This window comes from Thermobia domestica, chromosome 17, assembly GCF_964235325.1.
Source record: "Thermobia domestica chromosome 17, izTheDome1.hap1.1, whole genome shotgun sequence".
In the NCBI taxonomy this organism is placed as follows: domain Eukaryota; kingdom Metazoa; phylum Arthropoda; class Insecta; order Zygentoma; family Lepismatidae; genus Thermobia; species Thermobia domestica.
Window position 1 is genome coordinate 166,949,204 of NC_137470.1, and position 24,652 is coordinate 166,973,855.

At 37.7% G+C, this 24,652-nt stretch overlaps 1 protein-coding gene and 1 non-coding gene across 3 annotated transcripts in view; both read right to left on the bottom strand.

Moving 5' to 3' along the window:
- The window catches only part of LOC145674476 (uncharacterized), a 1,412,137-nt gene that overhangs the window by 418,511 nt on the left and 968,974 nt on the right, over nucleotides 1–24,652 (bottom strand). For both annotated transcript variants that reach the window (XM_081744589.1, XM_081744590.1), the window contains exons 8-11: nucleotides 20,215–20,310; nucleotides 16,837–16,953; nucleotides 11,768–12,024; nucleotides 10,390–10,528 (exon numbers count right to left, since the gene is read on the bottom strand). In XM_081744589.1, the coding sequence (XP_081600715.1) occupies nucleotides 10,390–10,528; nucleotides 11,768–12,024; nucleotides 16,837–16,953; nucleotides 20,215–20,310 (609 nt within the window). The remainder of the gene's footprint in view (nucleotides 1–10,389; nucleotides 10,529–11,767; nucleotides 12,025–16,836; nucleotides 16,954–20,214; nucleotides 20,311–24,652) is intronic.
- Nucleotides 18,299–18,373, bottom strand: TRNAR-UCG (transfer RNA arginine (anticodon UCG)). The gene has a single exon. It is a non-coding gene; the product is annotated as a tRNA-Arg (tRNA).

Below are 24,652 nucleotides of genomic sequence, written 5' to 3' on the forward strand. Positions count from 1 at the left end.
ATAGACTTGCAGAAAATATAAAGTTAGCACAATATGAAGTGTGCTTCAAACATTACTTTTCGAAAACGTAGCCCTATTATTATAAAATAATTTTATTAGCACCAGTGTTATGAAGTAGTAATCAAATTTTGCAACAAAAATCTCACCCGCCTCCACGAAACGCTAGCTTAGCCCCTAAAGGCATAACTACAAAACTTTTAGGAGCGGTAACTCGAAATGATTTTCTTTATGGTTAAAATAACCGCACAACAGCATTTCTGGTAAAATTCTAGCCCTCATGTAACATGACACCATTTGCATTTGAAATTTCGAATACTAAGCACAGATGTTCGCCATGATGCTTGATAGCACCATCTGATGTGTCAGACCACTTCCAAGATTCATCATTCTCCCTCAACCCGTTGTCAACGCACAAGGATGGTGAGGACTTTTGTTTTGCCATGTATATTGATAGATTGTGTGAAACCTCTATAGTTGGTAAATTTTAAAATCTACCTTAAAAGCTTACTATATCCAAGAAAATACTTACTGTATGAGAGTCACTGGCAAGAGGGTGTAATAAAAGGGGTCGTTATATGAAATAAGTTGAAAATTACTAATCTATACGGAAATGTTCTGTACCCAACACTGTGTAGTCTTAAAGAGAATAAAATAAATGAAAAGATCGGTTGAAAGAGCAAAAAGTCTTAATAAATACGTGATTACACGATTTTGAAATATGTTTAAAATAATATTTTAAACTGTTCAAAATGTTTAAAACATGTACTTGTACTTTTTTGTGTGTTTTTTAAAACATCTTTAAAACATTTTAAACACTTTTTTCATGTTTTAAACACGCGTTTTGTTCTTTTTTTTTTTAAAAAAAAACTATTTTTTCCAACCCTGCTAACTTTTGACCAAGTTGGAAAATTAGAATGCGTTGCTGCCAATATTTACTTAAAAGACTTCCGTTTCTTTCAATTGACATTTGGATTAGCATTTTCTTACTTACCCAGTTGCTATGATTTTCAATTTCTTTATGAACTTGGCAATTGGCAAAATTGAATGTTTATATAATCAGTTTAGTTTTAAGTAGGTGGGAATTTGTCGCCAGATACAAAATTTCTCATCCTACGGCCTCGCGCCTCATAAACCTACTAAAATACCAAAATTCCTAGTTTTTATTCCGATTTCAATTACGGTACCTAAAATATATTAGATTTTGTACATCCAAAAAGTCTATTTAAATTACACAGTTTTTTGTCTCTTTAAAGCTGCTAAAAATGGAAAATATTCACTTTTGGAAATTTTCTATATAGTCCCAGGAGGCTAAAAACTTTGCCAAATTTAATCCTTGTAGTTCTACTGGAAGTGCCTATACTGTAAAAAATCGTTGTATTATTTCAACGACATGCCTATGTGTTAGCACGATTGTGTTAAAATATAACACAAACAAGTGGTTAGAACAACTCACTCTCCGTTTGGAGTTGTGTGTCAAATGCCGCTAGTTGAAATGACACACAGCCTGTGTGTTAACACAAGTGTAGAATCTTCGGTGTTGTTTTCTGCGTGATTGCCATATATGTTGGGTATCTAATTATAAAGGCTTATGAACTGAAGCTACAGGCAAACACAGTAGAAAGAAATACTTAAACAAATCCAAGTATACGCAAAATTTCAAAATACAAACCGCGCGATGTGTTTTCAATTGTTTTACAAAATGTTTCTGAAGAAACCCTAACAGCACAAGATGTGCTAGGCATGTACCATTTTGGTGTTCTAAATTCATCTCCCACATTTGATGCATTTATTGCTTCTTTTTCAAAGCGGTTGTGTACTAGAAGCAACAAACGCATCAACTTTATTAGATGGCAACTGGCGCCGATCATTTGAAAGTGAATATGGAAGAACTACAAAATAAAGTAAATAGACAGTCGTCATTTTGTAATAAAATTAGGTCTACATGGCGAGCAGATTTTATCCCGAACGGTTATCGTCGAATATACGCGGGTTAAAGGAGCACTCTGATTAGCCAAATTCAAAAGACCTTAAGAATTTATCCCTCTACAAGCGACGGTTTACGTGTTATAGGCTGCCAAAAACATGAAAAAAGGAATTTTAAAGGTCCATAGCTCCAAAACTATGGGACCTACCGCAGTCGGGTCAAGACTTAACTTAGGAACTAGTATGTGCCCTATCCAAAAATGCGTATGTCAGAATCCTGAGGTGCTTCCACAACAATTTTTATAGAGGGAGTTTAACTACGGGCCTATGATATAAAGTATTCTCCAACTACCTCCATAAAAATTGTTGTGGACATCTTAGGTGAATTGAATTTTGGACATCTTAGGTGAACTTTGGACATCTTAGGTGAATTGAATTCTGTATGGAAATGGAAAACATTTCAGTTTTATTTAAATCTTGGAAAAGAAACATTCTCTGTGTGCAAGAGGTTAATCTATACACATGACGATACATCACTCCAAATGTTTTAAACATATTAACTGGCAGAGTATATAGTTATCCTGGGGGCAAGAAAACAAAGGGATTTTTACTGAAATTAAAAATCGTATATGGTGGTACGTACCATACGCATGAACTTACTTTGGAGGAGGGGTCCAAATTCAATGCGAAGATAAAGTATTTTCAGATTTGTCAATTTTCGAAGTTTATGTTTATAATTCCGTACCTATACGTCCGAGCGCAAGTGAACTACGTCAGTCAAACATCGGTCCTTTCTGAACAAACTTGGGCACAGATCGTTGCAATTGCGTAATTAGGAGGCGCACCATAAATTCGTATTTAGGTTCTAAACATCGTGTGTGTGGGTTTTATCGGGGTTCTCCCGTTTCCTTCCACTTTTTTCATTCCACCATTTCATTCATTTCTCATCATCAGCGTCTACTTTAGCCTAACCGGCATAACCGTAGGACGTGAAACTAAAAGATTTCATTTCATTTCATTTTCGTATTAAGGTTCTAATCCTTGATTTTTCTCACTTTTATATTTACCATAATCTATTAATTTTTAATTACTAGCTTCGTTTATTCAATATCGACATGATACTTTCAGGATATATTAGTGGTGGGCTAAGGTTTATTTGAAGATAGTTGCATCTGTCTCTTAGCAGTATTTCCAGCCATAGAACTATTTATTTCCAGACTTTTTTTTGGTAAAAATTTCCTTTTTTCCCTTCTAAAATTTGCCTCTTATTTCCTTCTCTTCTATTGGCTACATTGGAACGAACATACCAGATTCTGGAAGCCTCATCCTCGACTTACACAACGCACTATAAAAAGTTTCACTTGGATAATTGGGGACACTACAATTCCGGTCTTACAGTATACCATATTACATAATTTTAAGGATAATAGTGACTTTCTAGGAAAAATGATATACTTTTTAAAATTACATGCTTAATTTGAGAGATATCATCATGATACTAGCTGAATATATTATTGGTGGGCCAAAGATTACTTTAAAATTGTTTGCTTCTGAGTGGTAGCAATGTTGCCAGCTACAGAAAATGTTAATTGTAATTGTTTGTAAAAAATTTGGGAAGTTTATCCTTTCCCCCCTATTATTTCAGTGTCCTTGGCTATATTCAAACCAACGTACAACTGTCTGGAATCATTCTTGGCCTACAAAACGCACCATAGAGGAGCACGATTGAATAATTAGGGAAGACGGTGAACCACCATGTATGCTGATTTTTGCTTCTGACGCGTAAGAAGTGCCAAAATTTGATGTGTATTATGAGAGAGTTTTTTTCTTTCTCTCTTTGTATGGCAGCCAGCGACTTCAGGTTTTTACTGTACCTTGTCAACATACCAGAAAATTCTTTTTAGGTGACTTGAACCCCTGTGGCTTCGGTGTTCCCAGCTAGAAAAAATCATGAAATTCGGCTAGGGATTTTTTTTTTTTTTAAATTTCACTCCTACATTTTTTCAATAATCCCTCCCGTTAGCAACACTGCAATCTAACTTACACCAAAAAATAGCCATGTCCCTCTTCTAAAATACAAGACGTAAACGATATCAATCGGGATAACAGTGTTTGGGCAATAAATCATTAACTGAAAGTCTACCAAAAACACCAAAATCGATTTTGTCCCGAAAGGGTTAATGAGATATGCGCGCCAAAGATTTCGGACTCTAATTTAACGTGAGCCCCCCCCCCCCCCCCCCAAAGTTTCTGGGCTGGTCCAGAGAATGAATGGCCTACATAGTACTGTCTACGGGCTGGATAGGCTACCAAATTTCAGCTTTCGTTCTCCCATAGTTAATGTGATATAGGCGCCGAAAATTTGGGGGCTAACTTCACCAGAGCCTCCCAACTTTCTGGGCTAGTCGAGATAAAGATCGATGGGCTAACAAATTTCATCTTTTGGGCCAATATAGTTAATAAGGTGTGAAAATCAAAGTTTTGGGGCGTTAACTTAACGTGAGCCCTTAACTTTTTGGGCAAGTTGAGATAATGAGTGTACCAGGTACTAAACTTCATGGGCCATCCAACCCATTATTATTTAGCATTTGGGGCACTCAAGGAACACAGATACAGGGTCTCCAAATGTGAAAATGAAAATGCAATCTTTAAGTTTTATGTCCGACTGTCATCCTGGGTAGACTAAAGGAGACGCAGATGATGAGAATAAATGGAATGGTGAAATGAAAGAGTTGTGGGAAAGGGAAACTCCAAGAAAACCCTCACACACGGTGTTTGTTCACCACAAACCCCACTTTGCGCAAGTTGGTATAGAACCAGGGCCCCGCAGCATGTGTGAACCCTCTGCCACTAAGCCACTGCGGCCCGGAAGTCCTCGAGACGAGACACATAGGCGTATACCTAACGTGTAATTTGTTCGTAGCGGGAATTTCTGTTATGGTATAGTTAATTACATACAATGAAAAACCGAAAATGTGATGTGGACAATCGCGAACAAGCAATAAACAATCTGCGTGATTTGTTTTAGATTTCGGAAAATAGGTTCTGCCAGATTTACGCTTATCGACTGTAATCGTTTATTTATTTATTTATTTATTTGGGAGGGAAGCAAAGTATAATACATTTCAGTCATTACACATGCAAAGAGATGTTTTATGGTAATTGTTTTTTGCTGAAATATAACTTCGGTATCTTTTATACGTGTTTAGGAGCTGAGATTATTATCTAATAATTATAAGGAAGATACAAGTTGTTTTTTTTTTTTTTTTTTTTTTTTTTTACGAAGATACAAGTTTTTCACCTTCGTACAACAATTCATGTTTAATAGGCGTATAGAAGGGGCTCATGCCCAAAACATTGGGACTCCATTTCTGGGGCCCCATGTTGGGGGCCCGGTTCCTGACCACCACTGTGCTGAGGGGAATCGGATCTTTCCAACGTCACCATCTGTATGCAACAACTCCATGCTGAAACGAGAAATAGAGTGGACTCAAGCCCAACATTTCGGAACCACATTTTCTGGAGCTTCGAGGCCAGGGCCCAATTTCTGACATTACCGCTTTCGTTAATCGACCCCGACCTTTCAAACGCTAACACTATAGTACAACACCATGTTAAATAGGCAAATAAAAGAGACCTGAACCCAAACTTTTGGGATCTCATTTCTGGAGTCTCAGGTCCCGGAGCTTTCCAACACCACAATATGTATCCAATAACTCCATGCTTAAAAGAAAAATATAATGAAGCCAAGCTCAAAATTTCGGGAGACCATTTTTGGACCTTTGAGACAAGGGCCCAATTTCTGACGTTAACACTGTGCTCAGACGACCCGAACATTTAAAAACTTCACCACCCACCCACATACAATTCCATGTTTAAAAGGCGTATAGAAAGAACCCGCGCCCAAAACTTCGGGACCCCATTTTTCTGGAGCCTCATGGCTGGGGCCCGGTTTCTGATATCACCACTGTGCTCGGGAGACCCGGACTTTTCCAATGCCACCATCTGCATCCACTAACTCCATGTCTAACACGGCTTCCCCATTGTAGGAGGATTTTGACGAATTTTCTGCAGGTTCTTTACAACTATTTACAACGTTTCAAACTATTCATAAGAAATGAAATTTCAATACATTAGAAACTATGTTCTTTTAAAATGTTCAAAATGGATGACAGCATTGATTTCCAGTAATAGTTGTAAACTTTCGTAATTTTATTCTCTATTTGAATAGTAGTTTAATTTCGAATCTTTTACGGTTAAAAATATTTTTGTGAAATGTAACGGAATACATTGAAATGCTCCTACCCCCACGGGTACGTGTTCCAATTATAAATCGATTTGAGGTTCAGCGTACAAATGAGAAACTCCCAAAGCGAAGTACAATATTGTAACGTTGTTGACATACATATGAATAACTGGTGATTAGGTCGTTAAGCTGTACATAAAATCATATAAATTTTCATTCATATTACGCAGACAAGTACACACAGAACAGCATATGAATCTTTATCTGACTTTTGTTTCTCTAACTTTCTGATAGCCTTTAGAAATAATATCTTTACAATCGAAATATTCGTTAAACATTATTATTATTATTATCCTTCAATATTCATTATACATCATATTCTTCATTACTTTAAATTCTTCATATTACATAACTATTTTACATTATATTCCGTCGAAGCTGTTTCAAAGTTAGTATTACACTTCTGACATAGTCATCATTACAAATCATAATTGATTCTCAATCCATACGCCTGTAACTTGTCCATCCTACCTGCAGTGTGGATCCTACGCAGTTTCGATCCTACGCAGTTTCGACGCTACGCAGTTTCGACCGTACGCAGTTTCGATCGTACGCAGTTTCGACGCTACGCAGTTTCGACCGTACGCAGTTTCGATCGTACGCAGTTTCGACGCTACGCAGTTTCGACCGTACGCAGTTTCGATCCTACGCAGTTTAGGTCGTGTGGAGTCCATGAATATAACCCTAATTTATAGCTGCACAGGTTAAACAAATTAAAGAGAGAGAAAAAAAATATATTTTTTGAGCGCATGATTAAAACTTAAATTATTTCAGGGCAACTGCGTAGGATCGAAACTGCGTACGGTCGAAACTGCGTAGCGTCGAAACTGCGTAGGATCGAAACTGCGTAGGATCGAAACAGGTTTTGAGCTGAATTTTTCGATCGTACGCAGTTTCGATGCTACGCAGTTTCGATCCTACGCCGCATTCCCCTAAAAACGACTTTTTTTTTTTTTTTTTTTTTTTTTTTTGCACATACACGCATGATGATGGTCTCAGCTGTTCACACGCAGCACCATCTAAATTAAAACATAATTTCAAGTAATTAATGTCAGACAAAATTAAGAAAAGAAAGAAAAAAAAAAACATTAAAATATTTTGAGCAGACTACAGAACGGAATGAAATGTCCAAATTTTACGTCTAACGAGAGACGAATGGTTAATAAAAGTGAATGCTTACCAAATGGGTAACTTGGGGATAAATTATCATGCGGAATTTTGCATAAAATCGAGGAAAACGATTTTTATAGCGATAAAAGGTTTCCTGTTATTTCTCAATAATATATAATAGTTTTTATCCTGTCGGGGTAGAATATTTATTTACGTAGTGTATTTGAAGAATGTACACCACTAGCTGATTGCCCGTTCTTTGCGCGGGGAGAATACGTTTCATTTTGGACATAAAGGGCAATGGGGACTGAATTTGGATTTAAACGGCATCGGAAGTGTCAATAAACGTCTCAGAATCTCCGAAAACTATGGACTCCAGACTAATATCGTTCATTTTTCATCATTTTTATATAGCCTATATTTTTCCGTTCCCACTCCCAAGTTGTGGAGATAAATTTGGATTTAAAGACATCGAAAGTGTCACTGTTCACCTCAGCGTTCTCGTACAAGCATACCGAATTTCAAGATTTTATTCCAAGTATCTAAAGCATGGGATTACAGGTCCAAAAAAGGTCAATTTAAATAACATGGAGAATTTCTTCATCTCTCCTTTAGACCCCCTAAAAATTAAAAATGTTTACTTTTGGCAACTTTTCTGTGGGTTAGTCCCGGAAAGCTAGACTCATGCCAAATTTCAACTTTCCATGTCAACCGGAAGTACCCCTTTCTTTTACGTTAGTTTATGTAGTTTTATACATAGTTAGGATAGGATTAGAGTAGATTTGTATTTACAGATTGAATCAAAGGTCCCTTACCACTTCTTATAAAATGAAAGCGAGTATAGATAGCCGGAATTGGTAATTGTAGGATCACGTTACGCCAAGGGAGAACCTTTAAGGTGCGTGTCAGGTGAACGGCCACCATCTTGCTATCCGCCATTTTGAATTTCGCTTAAAAAGGTTAAATGGGAAGGGGGGTCATATATATGCAACAGGACTAGAATTTCAAAAGAAACTCAATAGTGTAATTAGATTTAATTCAACTGTAATAACGTTGAAGTTATGATCACTTTTGAATCACTTTGTATTGTTATTTGATTTCGCATTACAACGACGAACATACTACTTGGTGATTGGTGGAATCGTTATGTGAGAAGAGGTCCACGAACACAATTAGGAATTAGATTTCTGGGCTTTCGGCATCTATGGCAGTGTTAGCTCGTCTCTAGAATTAGGATTAGAAATTAGATTTCTGGACTTTCGGCATCTATGGCCATGTTAGCTCGTCACTAGGATTAGGATTAAGAATTAGATTTCTGGGCTTTCGGCATCTATGGCAATGTTAGCCCGTCACTAGGATTAGGATTAGGAATTAGATTTCTGGACTTTCGGCATCTATGGCAATGCAAGCCCGTCACTAGGATTAGGATTAGGAATTAGATTTTTGGGCTTTCGGCATCTATGGCCATGTTAGCCTGTCACGTATGAAGGATGACGTACCTCGGCGATCACACTATCCGAGGAAAGGGAAGGAAGAAAGGATTGAGGAAGGAAGGAAGCAGTATGGGACCTATATGTTAGGGACCATCTCGAAATTTGCCTGGTGTGAATGAGGAAAACCCAGGAAAACCTCACGCAGAATGTCTGGCCTGAAAAGGCTTTTACACTTCTCGACCGAGTTTCCCCACCGGGAAGAATAAAATTAACAATGAAGTGATCCGAGGAACAGTAAAAGGTGAGACCAGTGGTAGAAAAGCTACAAAAAAGTAGATTTTGATGGTCTGGACATGTAAGAAGACCTTTGGAATACGTATCTCATTCAGTGAATGCTATAGAAGTCAAAGGAATACAAGCACCAGGCCCGACCAAAGAAGTAGTAAGGAGATTGTGTGAAGAAAAATATGGGGCAGTATGGTATCACAGTGAATATGACAAAATATAGAAACTGATAGAGGGCAGCTATCCAAAAACCCGATCCCAGCTAACTACGAAAAAAGTTTAGAAGAATCATCTAGAAAAAAGTCACAGCCCATTCTGCGGTAGTATTAATATAACAGAAGTAACTGTAGTAATCCCACGAAGTCGTGAAGCTTGACCTACATTTACCGATTTCAACATCAATAGAACGCGAGGGTGTGTCCTGGTCAAACTTATCCATGAAATTTTGCCAGTGTCGTTTCTCGCGCTATACGGAGAACACTGTTGGTGCACCTGTGTTGTTTTACGTTTTCTCAAGTGTGCGTTCGGAAGGCACCTTCACGAATCGTGCCGAGTTCTCCCTATCCATCACACGTGGGGTGTCGTTCTATGATTGGTGTAGAGCCTAAGCTTTACGAGTCGTTATGGTTGCTTAAGAAACGAGAAACATGCAGAATCTCATGAGAAAGTAGCACCATGAATTTAAGATGATATATCACATGGGGTTTAGCAAGTCCGTATTTCATTCACTGGAAAAAAAAAAAGTGTTTCACATTGTGAATTTACAGTAGATTTCCAAACTAAAGGAATTACATATTCATACAAATGGCAGATTATCACTTCAGTTTTTAATAGAGCACAGGAAGTTTGTTCTTAAGAAACTACATGTATATATTACAAATATTTCTCGCACCTTATTACAATTTGTTTCCTATAAGATCAATACTAAGGCCAAACCGATTTCAGTATACAGGTAAGGGTTACATATAAAACCTGTTCTTCGGACGCCGAGTCAATTTCAAGAAACCAGTATTAGAAACAATCGACGGTTTTGTCCTATGCTTACGGTATCAATGTTAAAACCGAAAATGATTTATTTCTATCATTTCCAGTTTAGAGGGACAAAGAAGAAAATGGACTCTCTTCTTCAGGCATTAAATCAATATCAAGAAAACACAACTCGTTACCTGCTATCATCGTCACACTGATATCTGTCGACAGACAAAGGGATGGGCATAACCGTACAATAAGATTTCAGATACTTCTACCTAGTTTGGAAGCGTAAAATGCATTTTGTGTCTAGGATCATTTTCTCTTGAACACCTACACTCTGTTCAATAAACAGAAACTTACCTGTGCCAGCTCGTCCTCTAAAGCTCGAAGTCGAGCCAAGTCCAGAAGCCTTACTCTTCTTGACTCAGCGAGTTGGTCCAACCGTTTAGCTGCTCTGTCAACCTCAGAAAATAGCAACTTGGCACGCTCAACTTCATTCCTAAGAAAAAGGAAATATGTTACCAAATTAATGCCTATTCACGTACCTTATAAACAGTAATTTGAATTCTCCACGTAAAAATATGTATTATAAACTCCAACTCAAACCTCCTGACGTCTGTCGAAAGCCAATGGTGTACAGGTGCGATGTTGTCGGATTTCGCTTCCTTTCGTGTACAGGTATAACGTGAAACAACGCGAGAATTTAAGATATTGAAAAACAGATTCGTTCTTACAAATTTATTAACGTTTATCATAAGGACATACCTTTGAAATGGTTTTCTCCTTATCCAGGAACAAAGCTATTAGACAACGTCGCCCAACTTCCATTGGATATTGTGAAAAGAAGGACACGCCTTAAACGTGAGAAGGTTTAAGCCAGATTGTAGTATACTACCATAACATTATAAAATTGGAATCTTTTTCTTAAAACACAGAAGTGATCTTCACTTATAACAACCTTTGTCAGAAACGTTCTAGGTTTGATTTTTAAACTCTCTATCTGTGATATTCAAACACAAAAGGTACGGACCACTAGACTAAATTTTCTCACTCCAATTTCTTAAACTAATTCACTTTATGCTGCAGTTGTAACTAAAACATTTATTAGTGAAATACGAACAAACTCTGAATTAGTAGAATACCGAATTAATTATGAGCCAAAGGTATTGATACGAGACGAGTGTAACATGAATACCTATGATTTAGCGTAGTCATTCCCAACTTCCCGATGTATGACGTAGAAGAGTGCTTTTACAATCAGAGAAATAGCAGAGAGAAATATTTGAGTAAATGAGGGAAGAAGAATGGAATAAATAAGCCATAGGGTTAAGTAATTTCTCAGATAATATACAGCAATCATTTCCAACTAACAGATGTACGACGTAGGAGTACACTTTTACAATAATAGAAATCGAAAAGAAAATCGCTACAGCAACAGAGAAGGCATGAAGTACGAGGATGTAATAAACAGGTGTTTTCAGTGTACGCTAGTCAAGGATCCACGAGTCATATGCCTACAAATCTATCAATTGTGTTATCGATGTTGTTGTTTACCTGTTACCAGTGACTTATCAACTCAAGGTTACTGACCTGCTCCTTCCCTTCTCCGGGTGCTTTGCTGCGATGGGAAGCAGGAAACTGACGTCACGAAGCATTAAGTTGAAAATGACTAATCTAGTGGAAGGTTATCGAAAAATACTTATACAGTAAGCGCATAAAGTATTACAATCACACTCACCTTATGTTTTCACTAGATGGAAATGCCTGTCCCTTTTCTTCGATTCTTTGAAGTGTCGCGCTTCCTTCATTCTGAAGACGCTGAAGATCGGTGTCTCCAAGCGTTCGGGTCACGATACGCTGTTGGAGGTGCAACTGACGGCGCGCTGAACTATGATGACCCTGAGCTTGGACGGTGTCTGTTGATCTCATTTCGGACATTGCAGTTACTAAACGACGGCCAACTGCGTGACAAGTTGATATGAATGGTTCCAATTCCTGAAAGTGAAGAACATATTTGAAAATATTTGTTATATAGGCAAGTACACTGAGTGTTCACTGAATTGCGACCACCCATCCACACAAAAAAGCGTGGTCAGCATCCGAGCTGAATAACATGACCATCAAAAGTGGGAGTATTACAAAGAGCATACTCGATACATGTTGGGAGGCAGCACACTGTTATAATGATACGTGGGCAAGATTTATCCGCATTCCAATAGGGCATGATTGTGCGTACCCTAGCAATAGGTGCGTCAATAACCCAGACAGCAACGCTTGTCGGATGCACCCGTTCCTGTGTAGTGAAGATGTACAAGGAGTGGGAAGAAACTGTAGTAACGGCCTCCAAGAGTCGGAACTGAAGGGACGTACGGAAAGTCACACCGCAGGGCGAGCATCGCGTAAAACGGCTCGTTAAAGCAAAATGAACCATCAGTGTTCGGAAATTACGTGACCAATAGAATAGTGGATGCTCAACACCCATATCACACGCAACTATGCGACATACACTAGTACGCATGAAATTCCACAGCAAGACGACCCATTCGTCAACCACTTCTCAGGACTCATCACAGCCTACTTCGTCGCGATTGGGCACAGGAGCACGCTAATTGGATCACGGAATGTTGGAGACGGGTGTATTGGTCCGATGAATCACGGTTTATGCTGCACCATCCGGGTGTGCGCTTGCGTATGTGGCGCCAACACCACGAAGCTATGGACCCCTCGTGCGTGGTGTACAGGCTGTATGGTTTGGGCATACTTCTGTCGGCATGGACTGGGGACCATTGGTGTACATGGATCACAGTGCGTCATCCGTTGTGTATCTGCAGGTGCTAGGGGACGACGTAACCCTCCAATGTAACTTCTATCCACAAGGAAACATTTTCCAGGAGGAGAATGCACGGTGTCACCGAGCCAGGACTGTACTTGTTTGGCTTAAGAAACATTCCACGGAGCCGGAGCATATGTATTGGCAATATAGCTCACCGAATTTTAATTTTATAGAACATCTATGGAATATTGTGGAAGGATCTCTTTGCGCCATAACATCTGTCCCAACATCTATGGGCTCATTGTGTGATGCTATCAGAAATATATAGTGTCCGATCCCCGCAGAAACATATCAGCAACTTACAGAATCCATGCCACGTCGTGTCCAGGCCGTCCTTCGAGCAAAATGCGGACCAACAAAGTATTAGGTAGGTGGTCGCAATTCAGTAAGCAGTATTCTTGTTTTGGAATGGCAGCTCTTGAAGGAAGTCACATGGTTGAAAATTAAAAAAAAATATCGCTATAAACTACGAAAACAAAAGTTTATACAGCTTCAGAAAGTTACATACAAGAATCAGGATATTAGGTCAGAATTCTTCCCTCAGCTTGTAACGAAAAAAAATCGATTTTGACCGATGTAACTTGCTCCAACAGCCGCCACTGCTTTAAGGAACATTTATATCTAAGTTGACAGTAAAATTAAAATAAATAAATAGTTCAAAATATCTTGATGGTCACACACTGAGGTTCTTGCATGCGAGTTTGACCAGCCTTTGCAGCGTGGTAATCGCGTTGGCAGGGGTGTACTAAGGAGACAATTTGGAAGAATTTTAAAAATATGTACCGATCGGATCAATATTATATATATATATATATATATATATATATATATATATATATATATATATATATATATATATATATATATATATATATATACTTTACGGACAAACTCGGTACGTTCTGTTAATATTTTCGTACTCAAATGACTATAAACAAACTAAGACGTGTTTATGTGGTAAAAAAAGAGAGATAGAGAGTATATAAAAATACTGAAGACAACGAAAGTGAATTTTCTTTGAAGAAATCGCTAACAAAATATTAATGAACGCACATCAGCACTTTCTACTGAATATAGAACTATTAATGAAACATTCAATGAATGTATTGCTTTGGTTGTAAGATTTCCATCAAAGGAGTTAATGTTCCATTTTGACCCGTCGAAGCACGTTCCGTTTATGTTGGATGTTTCGTCTCCTTATTTATGCTCCTCTTGATTACACAAAGCTCGTTCCAGCGCTAATGAACAGAAGCCTCGTTAGCGGGCTTTGTATATACGCCATCAACAGCTGGAAGTGTGAAGTAGACGAAGTAAAAAAGAAAACAAAATGAAGAAATTGAACGAAAGACATACAAGAAAACAATTGCAATTATTAATTAAGGTAAAGGAACAAGGTTAATTAAAAGTCCCATTAAATTACTCCTATCATTTGGGAAGGTGATGGAAATTCCATTGATTAAGGTCAAATTGTTACAAAAAGAAAATGTCAGAAGCTGTCGTAGACGAAAACCAAAATGAAGACAAACATTAAACAAATATGATACAATGTTCACTTGTTATAGCGTACAGTTAGATTTCACTTTTAGTAATAAACCTAAATAAAAGGACCTTATGTAAGTGTCTTAAACTGAATTAAAAAGTTTACTAGTCCCTAAGAAAGTAATCGACCAACAAAACCAGATTGCTTGCTATAAAATCTCTCTTTTCAAAAAATCTAAATGGCCCTGGTATTGCTGTGGATTTCAATCTTATATTGTAACATCTGACAAAATTTTACACTTTGTTTAGCACATTTAATAAAACAGTGCCTCTTGCGATGTAAAATTTGTAGAAGAAAATTGCACTGATGTGTATCAGGTATCTAGGATCAATATTATCAGACCAAAATCATATTAAAGAAGAAATTAAATTTCGACTAAAAACAAGGAATTGATATTATCCACTTCAAAATGTTTTGCGTCGCAAATTCGGTCGATAGTCATGCCTATTGTGCTGTATGGTTTCGAAACATAGTCGCTTACTCTGAGGGAAGACGCAGATTGAAAGTGTTTGACCACAAAATCCTAAGACGAATATTCGGATCCAAGAGGAATGGGAAATGACGGAAACTTCATAACGAGGAACTACATAATGTATACCGTTTATCAAACATTATTAGTATCGTCAAGTCTAAGAGGCTCAGGTGGATAGATCATGTAGTCACAATGGAAGAAAGTAGGAGTGCTTTCTAAGTTCTAACTTGAAGTCCAAGCGGAGAACGATCATTAGGAAAATCTAGGTGCAGGTGGGAGAACAAAATTAAGATGAATCTCCCAGAAATAGGGATACAAAGAAGAAACTGAATCCAGTTGGCTAGGGATAGAAGTCAGTGCAGAAGCTGTTGTGAACACGGCACTGAACCACCGGGTTCCATAGACCATAGAGTTAATTAGAACGTACCTACCTCAAGCTGAATTTTGTAATGTTGCTTTGATTAAAGGGCTAATACTAAGATGGTGAGGGGTTTTCAAATTTTATACCAAAAACAGAACATCTTATGGGTTTTTATCATTACACATTCATTGAGGTACGTATCCTAGAGGAAAAGAGAAGGAATCAAACATTTCTCATAAGCATATTCTCCTCGTGCGAGGAACTGGCATTTTTCATAGTTATATATAAAAGAAGTATCGCTATATAGCACTCGTTCATACTCGTTCAAGCAAAATTTGCAAATAGCAACGCAACGCAACGCAAATGATACGAAAAACAATTATATCTGCTATACCCATTGTCGCAAACTAAAAAGCAAAGTTTGCTTTACGTAGACGCAAACCGTTACGAAACGAGGTCTAGATACTTGAATTGCGCAATATATATATATATTGTCTGTGTAAGATTGTGAAGATACTTGCACATAGTTGTTTTACGTGATACCTCAGTATTATAGCGTTGTTTAACATATTTGCCGGTAATACCCCCATTACTATGATGATTATTATTTTGCAAAATTCATCAGCAAACTATATTAAACAATATGTGTGAATCACTTGATATAATTCGTATGATTTTTAAGTACAGACAATCTACTTTACATTTTTGTCTGGTTAATTTCAAACATAACTAACTATGGCCTATGAAATCAGGAGACAAAAGTTCTCCATTGACTTCTGTCCTTAGCCAACTGGATCCAGTTTCTATACTTTGTATTCCTATTTCTGTGAGATCCTTCTTAATATTGTCGTTCCATCTGTGCCTAGGTCTCCCTAATGGTCGTTTTCCGATTGGATTTTCAGTTAAAACTTCGAAAGCATTCATGCTTTCTTTCATTCTGGCTACATGACCTGCACACCTGAGGTCCCTAGATTTGATGGTCTTAACAATATTTGGTAAACGGTGTAAAATATGCAGTTCCTCGTTATGAAGTTTCCGTCATTTCCCATTCCCGTTCCTCTTGGGTCCAAATATTCATCTCAGAGTTTTATTCTCAAATATTTTCAGTCTTTGTACACACTAATATACTATTTTCCGCAACAATACAGCACAATAGGCATGATTACCGTTTCACATATTACAGCGATGACAAAAGATTTGGAACTGAATAATAACACTAATTTCAAACATGTGTTTGTAAAATTTTCATAATAACGTATTCTCTAGCAACAAACATTATTGATTTTTATTTGTAGTCATTCAAGAACGCCAGGACGGGAATAATGTTAAGTTTGCAATAATTACAGCAGCAATTTGATACTTAAGTACTGTTATTTCGTCGGCAGGCATATAACAAAACTATGGGTACCAAAAGCTAGTCATCTGATCAAAATTCTCCCGTTTTATATACCTCGCAAGACATCTTTGTATAGTTCATTATTTTTCTCCTCTAATGATGTGTCTTAGTCTAATGATGTTAATTACATAATTTATTATTTCTTCTGATAGAATGTGTGTGTCAGTGATTTTTTTAACTTAATAATTTAATGATAGATTCTTACCTTCCGAAATTCCGCCCACTGTGATTGGTTATGGGTAACACGACCACCGCAATTGGTCGGAAGCTGGTCCCAAGTAACGAAGTTTCGCAATGCTCCTTCCTCTCTTATATATCGACACTGTAAATAAATAAATAAATAAATAAGGGAGAAACTACAATACATTATCGAATAATTTTAACAGATCTACTAAATAAAAATCTGTCTATCGTAGTACAGAAAAAAAATATATAAAATTTTGGCACGTTCCTGTGAAACAAGATAGTTTATTATTACTCTGCAAATTAGTTACTTAAGGTGGTTGGGTATTTTCTCCGAAAACAAAAATGTGCAACTCAAGTAGGTATCATTGTACAATATTTTAAACTAGGTACGCATTAATTGCAAATTTGGAGCGAAGCGATCGGGACTTTATCGATTATTCATAGAATTTTTTAGTGTATCAATTATTTTCGCGAACGAACATTGAATTTGGTATATCAGCGAAAAACATAATGGCTTTGAAAAATTGTGTTTGCAGAACAAAATGAGAAAAGTTTCGTCCAATTTCTAACGCTGAAAATTCTATTTTAAATGATTTAGAAGGAGAATTACCGCACCAAATGCTTTTCCAACATTAAGTCTTTGGGCATCCGTTTTTCGGTGATTATTCCTCAATGGTCTATCTGATCGGAACATGAAACTTCTTAAGACACTCGGCGCGCACTAATAAATTACCATATCAAATTTGGTTAAGAATGGTTCAGGCATTTGAGGAGTATTGGGATAAACATGCGTCTAACTTGTAAGTCGAGTAAAATGGAGCTTCGCTCCAATAATTATGACCTGTGAAATTTTGTAGTAGTCCTGTTTGCGTCATTTCAGCTGAGGATGCTGTTTCAGCGACAATCAGACGCAATTCCCAAATCACAGATTCCTAAACCAAAAGAACGACTGATTCAGCGAGGCACTGGTTTCGAGAAGTTTATAGAACTGTCCTTGAGATGGCATTGGTGTAAAAGGAAAAGACGGACTTCTACTAATTTAGAGCTCTAAAGAAAGAATATAGATGGCAGTAGTAAGTACAGTCTTAAAATCTATGGACGGGAGTGGTCATTCTTACTGAATTTCCATTTTAAAAACTAATAATATCTCTCTAGTACGGAGTAACCAAAAAGGACACTTCCTCTATTGTATTCTCGCCATAATTTTCTTTTCACATTCTCATTAAACCAGACAAAACTATAGAAGGATTCAGGATTTAGATTTCTGGACTCTCGGAATCTTATGGTCATTTAGCCCGTCACGTTTGAGGGATGACGTCCCTCGGCGAGCACACTATCCGGGGAAAGGGAAGCAAGGAAGCGGCTTGGGACCTATAAGTTAGGTACCACCCCGGCATTTGCCTGGTATGAATGAGGAAAACCCAGGAAAACCTCATTCAGGGTGGCTGGCCTGATAAAGATGTTACACTATTTGGACCGAGTGACCCCACCGGGAATCGAACCCGGGACCGCTCGCACCGAAGGCGAGAGCGTTAGCGACTACGCTACGCGGGGCCAAAACTATACAAGGGCCAAACAACCTACCCAAAAATTCTTAACTACTCACATATTTTTATACGTAGCTTTCTCCCGTTTTGCGATGTCCCTTGTTGTTATATAGATAGCGAAAGTGTCTTCAAACCGCGAGTCTTGAACTCAATTTCCTAACAGTTCATACTCTTTGGATTTTATGTTAAGCAGCAAATCCACGTCTCATATAAACTCGAGGTTGAAAAGGACGTTAAACTACAAAGGACGACCGCTTAATAGCAGATCGCTCACCTCTGGTGCGAGGGATCCTTGGTACGATCTAAGATAACGTGAATTTATGGTGGGTAACATCGTGTCCGTTAGGAACACTTTAGTCTAGTGGTTAAAGAACTGGACTCATGTCTACGTGGTCCCGGGTTTGATTCACGGCTGGTGCTTCCCAATTTTCGGCGTCCGACTAGCATCGTGAGGCAAACTAGGTGCAGAAAGCTTTTCATACGTCTGTTAGAGATAGGGTGACGCAGCGCCCTGACAACGTATTCATCGCCGGTCGTTGCAGGTGGCGTTGGAGCGGTTCAGGTCCCTAAAAAGGACTGTTATGCCAAGTGGTTTGGTTTTAATATCTATCCGTTGGTAATCTCGGGGTTCACTCGTTCCTTCCTACACTCTAATCCCACCATATCTTCCATAATCAGCCACTTCCACTGATTACCCGTATTCTTTAGCCTAAAGAGTACAACTGTGGAAATATTTCGTTTCATGTTTTCTTCAAACGAGCTGACCAGATTTCTCGTCTCATCCTATCATCTCTTTGACCCTTACAGTTTCTCTTTGGTGCTGTTTCAAGTGCTCTGTTCTGAAGTTACGAATCGGTCGTTGAAAATGACTGCCCTGAACAAAACTGTATAAACAATTGCTGTGTATATATTTTTTTTAAAAAAGAAAATCTCAGATAATTTTTAAGCGTATTAACGCATCATTTTAGGAGGAGTGATCAGAAAGTAAGTTTACAAAGCCTGCAGTGAAACGTGTATATATTATTTCGTACAGCCAACACAACCAACAGATAATACATACATTAAGTTATTTTTTGACATAGTCTCCATATCGGTTGAGGCACTTGTCGCATCGTTGGATGAGTTCGAAGATTCCCTCCTGGTAAAACTCCTGTCCTTGTGCATTCAGCCACGTTTCATCTCGTCTGAAGCGAAGAGATGACAGTGCTCCTTGAAGTGTGGGAACAGGTGAAAGTCCCTTGGAGCGAGGTCCGGGCTGTAGGAAGGGTGGTCGATAATGTTCCAACTATGTTCAAATCTGTTGCTGCCGTGCTGGGTCGGCCACTGCGAACGGTGACTTTTTTTTATACCAGGCGCAAACTTTCGACACCATTCTGCGACATGCTGACGAGACATTACAGCCTCTCCGTAAACCTCTATCAGCTGTCAGTGAATTTCAGCCGGGGGTACATATTTCACCTACATAAATCGAATAACTGAGCGAACATTTTCGCGAGACCAATTTTCTAAACGAGTCGCCATTTGTGTTTGCCTACAACTAGCGCCGTGGGTGGCGGAAGGCTGAAACTTTGCACAGTTGCCAACTCCATGTATTGAAATTACCGCACACTCCTCACTCCTCTATTACAGACAAAACTCCAGAAATATCGGGCTTGTAATCTTAGTTTCTGATAGTTCCTCGTAGATTTTTTTAAAAATTTTTAATACAACAAAATCGTAACCCTAATAATCTCATACAATACCGGTTCAATAACGAACTTGATCAAGGTATAGTACTTTAACGTAAGGAACAGTCCTCTTGGAATAATGAATGAAACTATAAAGTACTTTAACTATTAAGTAATACTTACCTCAGTATTACTTTGGTTGAGAATACTTCCTCTTCTTCCAAATTCAGCAGATAATTTTGGCGACCATATTAGAACGTTCTTTACTTTGATTTGTCCCTGTAACAGAAGAAGATCAACAAGTTACATAATGCTTGATTTAAATATGTATTAAAATTTAATTATACACTAAAGACTCCTTTAAGTCATTGTCTTATAACGTTTACACGCTTAATTTTTCATGTAGTTTTTTTCATTTCCCTACAATCATTATGAGCATTTAAACAGTATATACAGTATATTTTGAACTTTATATATAGTTCGGATAGCACCTAGCGTGTAAAACTACATGAACTCACTGACATAAAACAACTAGCATTTCCGGTTGACGTGGAAAGTTGAAATTTGGCATGATTGTAGCTTTTGAAGAGGAACCCACAGGAACATTGCCAAAAGTGAACATTTTTAATTTTCAGGTGTTCTAAAGGGAGGTTAAGTTATTGTCCAGGTTATTTAAACGGTACTTTTTTCACCTATAATATCACGTTTTAGATACTTGGAATTGGAATAAAAACTTAAAATTCGGCATGCTTGTACGTTTTCGTTAGTGTTATCTAAGTAAATCACCAAAATTAAAAATTTCCAACTGAAGAGTGGTTTTATGGGGAACGGAAAAATATTTCCCATGTTATTTATATGGGACATCATCTACACTCCCAAATTATTGAGCACTTCCTGTACGGCTACAATGATTAAATTTCGCATTATTGTAGCTTTTCGGAACAAACCTTTACGAAAATTGCAGAAAATGAATATTTTTAGTTTTAAGGGGTCTAAAGGGGAGATGAAATCCCCATGTTATTTAAATAGGCGTTTTTCTTGGAATATAAAATGTTATATTTTAGGTAGTTAAAATAGGAAAATAAACATGAAATTTCGTAGAATTGTGAGCTTAAGAGGTGCGAGGCCGTAGGGCGAGTAAAGGTTGGGGTCTAGTGGCGAAACCCTAAACTGACCAAATTCAGGAAATATTAAGAGGAAATGCACGAAATTCCCTCTAGATGCCAAGACTGATATAAAAGAGATGTGAGGCCGTAGGCCGAGAAATGCGGGGGTCTGGGGGCGGAGCAACTAGCTGGCCACAGTCTAGTTATAATATAATGTTCACAATAATCATTCATACTGAGGTGAATGAGGACTTGTGTTAGAGATTTTAAATGTCGCGCTTCAAGTTTCCTTTACATACTTTCAGCCGATAAGAAAGACTCAGCGTTGCCAGATCAAGATAAGAAATTTCTCGCTCGGAATCATGTAACACTGGTCTTAGAGTTAGCGTTAATATACCAATGTCAATTTTCTTACACTGTGTTCTTGTCTGCAGGTTGTAATAAATCGGAATTAACACTTAATTTTCAAAATTTAGTCAGTGCACTTATTTCATACCCTATAGGCTATGTAAACTACACTTCCTGGCTCTAAATACTACAAACAGTTATAACCGGAAAGCTTACGACACTTCAAATAGGTGACCTGTGGACAGAACATAGATTTCAAAACCATTACTCCTGGTTGATTAAACTTGAGTGCTACAAATCTTAATTCAGGTTGGACCTTAATTCAGCAGGTCAAGGTTGTTTTGGTTTCGTCCAACCCATTTATTGTAATTTTTCAACTGTCTTAAAAAGATAAAAACTCCACGGGATTCAACAAACCTGAGAGAATCATATAGCTGTGACACTGGCTTAGAAGAGCAATTGAACTGAATTGAACTGAACTTAAATTTTTAAGTTTAATGTCCCACAATTACGCCGGCTAGGATAAAGGAGACTGTGATGATGAGAAAGAATGAAATGGTGGAACGAATAAACTGGGAGGAAACTATGATGATAATGATGATGATGCTATTTCTGGTCGATTTTACTGTATCTATACAAATTAATATTGAAGCCGGAAGATGCATATCAATAACTTTTTTTTTTAGTAGAGTGTTAAAGATGGACGTTAACTGTATTCTTGAAACGCTTAGGGTCGAACTGATGACACGAAAACGATTCTCGTTATCTATTACCGTTTTTGATCTAAAATGATAAACGTAAAAACCAGAAAGGTCTGATATATATATTAAAGAACTCAGTTCCTATCATTTGACTCTTTACGTAATGGCCAAAATCAATGGTGATCCACTAAATCCTTGTTCTTGATATATATATATATATATATATATATATATATATATATATATATATATATATATATATATATATATATATATATATATATATATATAATTAATTATTTTGTCTCATGGACAGAAATACGGACAGAGTAAACATATATTTAAAAAATTGGTGAACCAAAGTCCTTAAAAACTGCTTGTAAGATCAAATTTTCGGCTTTAATTTTCGTAAAAAGGATCTTAAAAAAAAATATTAAATAATCATCATAGTCTATAGGCACTCTGCCATTATTTGCAGGGTACTTGCCGCAACTGAGTCTTCCGCTAACCTCTTCGTTTTTACCTACGACTTTTCTGTTTTGATATCGTTCGTCAATTGCAGTCTCCTTTGCCCCCTCCCTCTCTTTCCTGCCACCGTACCAACAAGCACGTCCCTCATGATACAGTTCCTTCTTAGCCAATGTCCTAACCAGTTTGTCTTCCTTTTCTTAATAAGCTCTAAAATTGTTAATTTCTCCTTCACCATTTCTTAACACCGTCTCATTCGTTTTCCACTCAACCCAGCTGATTCTCTCCATTCTTCTCCACACCCACATTTCGAAAGCTTCCAGTCGTTTTAACCATTTTGTCCATGTTTCTGACCCATACAGTACAATACTCCACACGAAGCATTTCATACGTCTTTTTCTCAATTCTTTATTCAACCCCCCCCCCTCCACGCCAAAAAAAAAATCTTCCTCCTAAAGGCTTCTTTCGCCATTCCTATCCTTGCTTTTATTTCACGTTCGCACTTGATATCACTAATAATACTATCCAGCATGCGCACTCGAAGAAAATTTTCTAGGGATATTTCTATGGAGAAAGAAAATCTCCATGGTTTCTCTATTACATCTGGTATTTCTGGTATTTAATATACGTGGTTTGCTATATTACTTATACAACTTCGTGAGCGAGGGGGGAGGGCCTACTACCCCTTCGGGCACCCATGCTACCCAGATATCGAAAGCTAGTCACCTGTTCTATTTTCTCCCCTCTTACTTCTATATTTGACACCGACCGCTTCGTTCCAATCACCATAGCTTTTGTCTTTCTAACATTTATTTTCGTCCCATATTCTTCACGCACATGTAAAATTTAAACATGAATACGACGAGTCAGTAACAGCTTGCTACGGTAGATATGGTGGAATTTTCATTATTCCCTGTTGTTTTCCGCTTCGTAATACTATACAAACACGGAAATCAGGACCAAAGGCAATTAATAATATAGTAGTAGAAATCAGCACAACGGATACGATTTCAGCGCTAACACTTATGACACTATCACTAGATCAGATTTGATTTACTTCAGATAATTTTTCACTCAGAATAAGACCACAATTTCTACAGTTGCTGATCTATCTTTCTAGCACCAGAGGCGGTTCCGCTAATCTTGATATTGAGGAAGAGAAAAAAAAGCCGACCAAATAAGCGGCTGTCGGTTTCAGTTTGCACATGTTCACTGAATACACCACACTAGGTGGAGCTAGACGTCAAAATTTTGAAAGATGAGAATCGCCATTAGCATAAATCTATTATTCATGAGTAGGAGATTCTTTACGGGAACTGGTCGTCGCAAGAGCTATTGTATGAGTCTTCCTTTGGATTGGATTGATTGCGTTACTATCGCCTTCTAACTATTCAATCATGAAATTGACACTCAACTATTTGTTCATGCTATAATCATGCCTGTCAATTTGCACGCAGGGAGTAAGCTCGCCCATGGATTTGATGGACAAGTTATATGCCATGGTAAATAGATCTAACCAGACATTGTTGTTTCCGAGATAAAGTGTCGGCTCCATAATAAGGTTTCAAGTTTCAGTCTTTTTCGGTTAAATGAGGCTACTTCCATTTGACAAAAACACGTGAAGTCGAGAGAAAAACTACATATTTCGACTGTGAAGTACAGTCAAAAGAACTTCATGTCTAGCACATAGCACATACTGGGCTTTTACCATGTTATTTTGATGGGGGACACGGTGGTTCAGTGGTAGAGCGCTTACCTCTAGTGCGTGGTGTGTCTGGTTCGATCCCTGCTCAAGTAAGTTTGTGGTGGACAACATCGTGTCCGTGGGTTTTCTCGGGTCACTCCCATATTATCACTTTACCAATTATTCCATCATCATTTACTTGCTGTAATCGTCTTTTCCTTTAGCCTAACTGGCATAATCTTGGACGCTAAACTGAAATATTTCATTTCATATTTACAAGTGTAGGCCCATGCTAAATGAAACGAAATATTTCA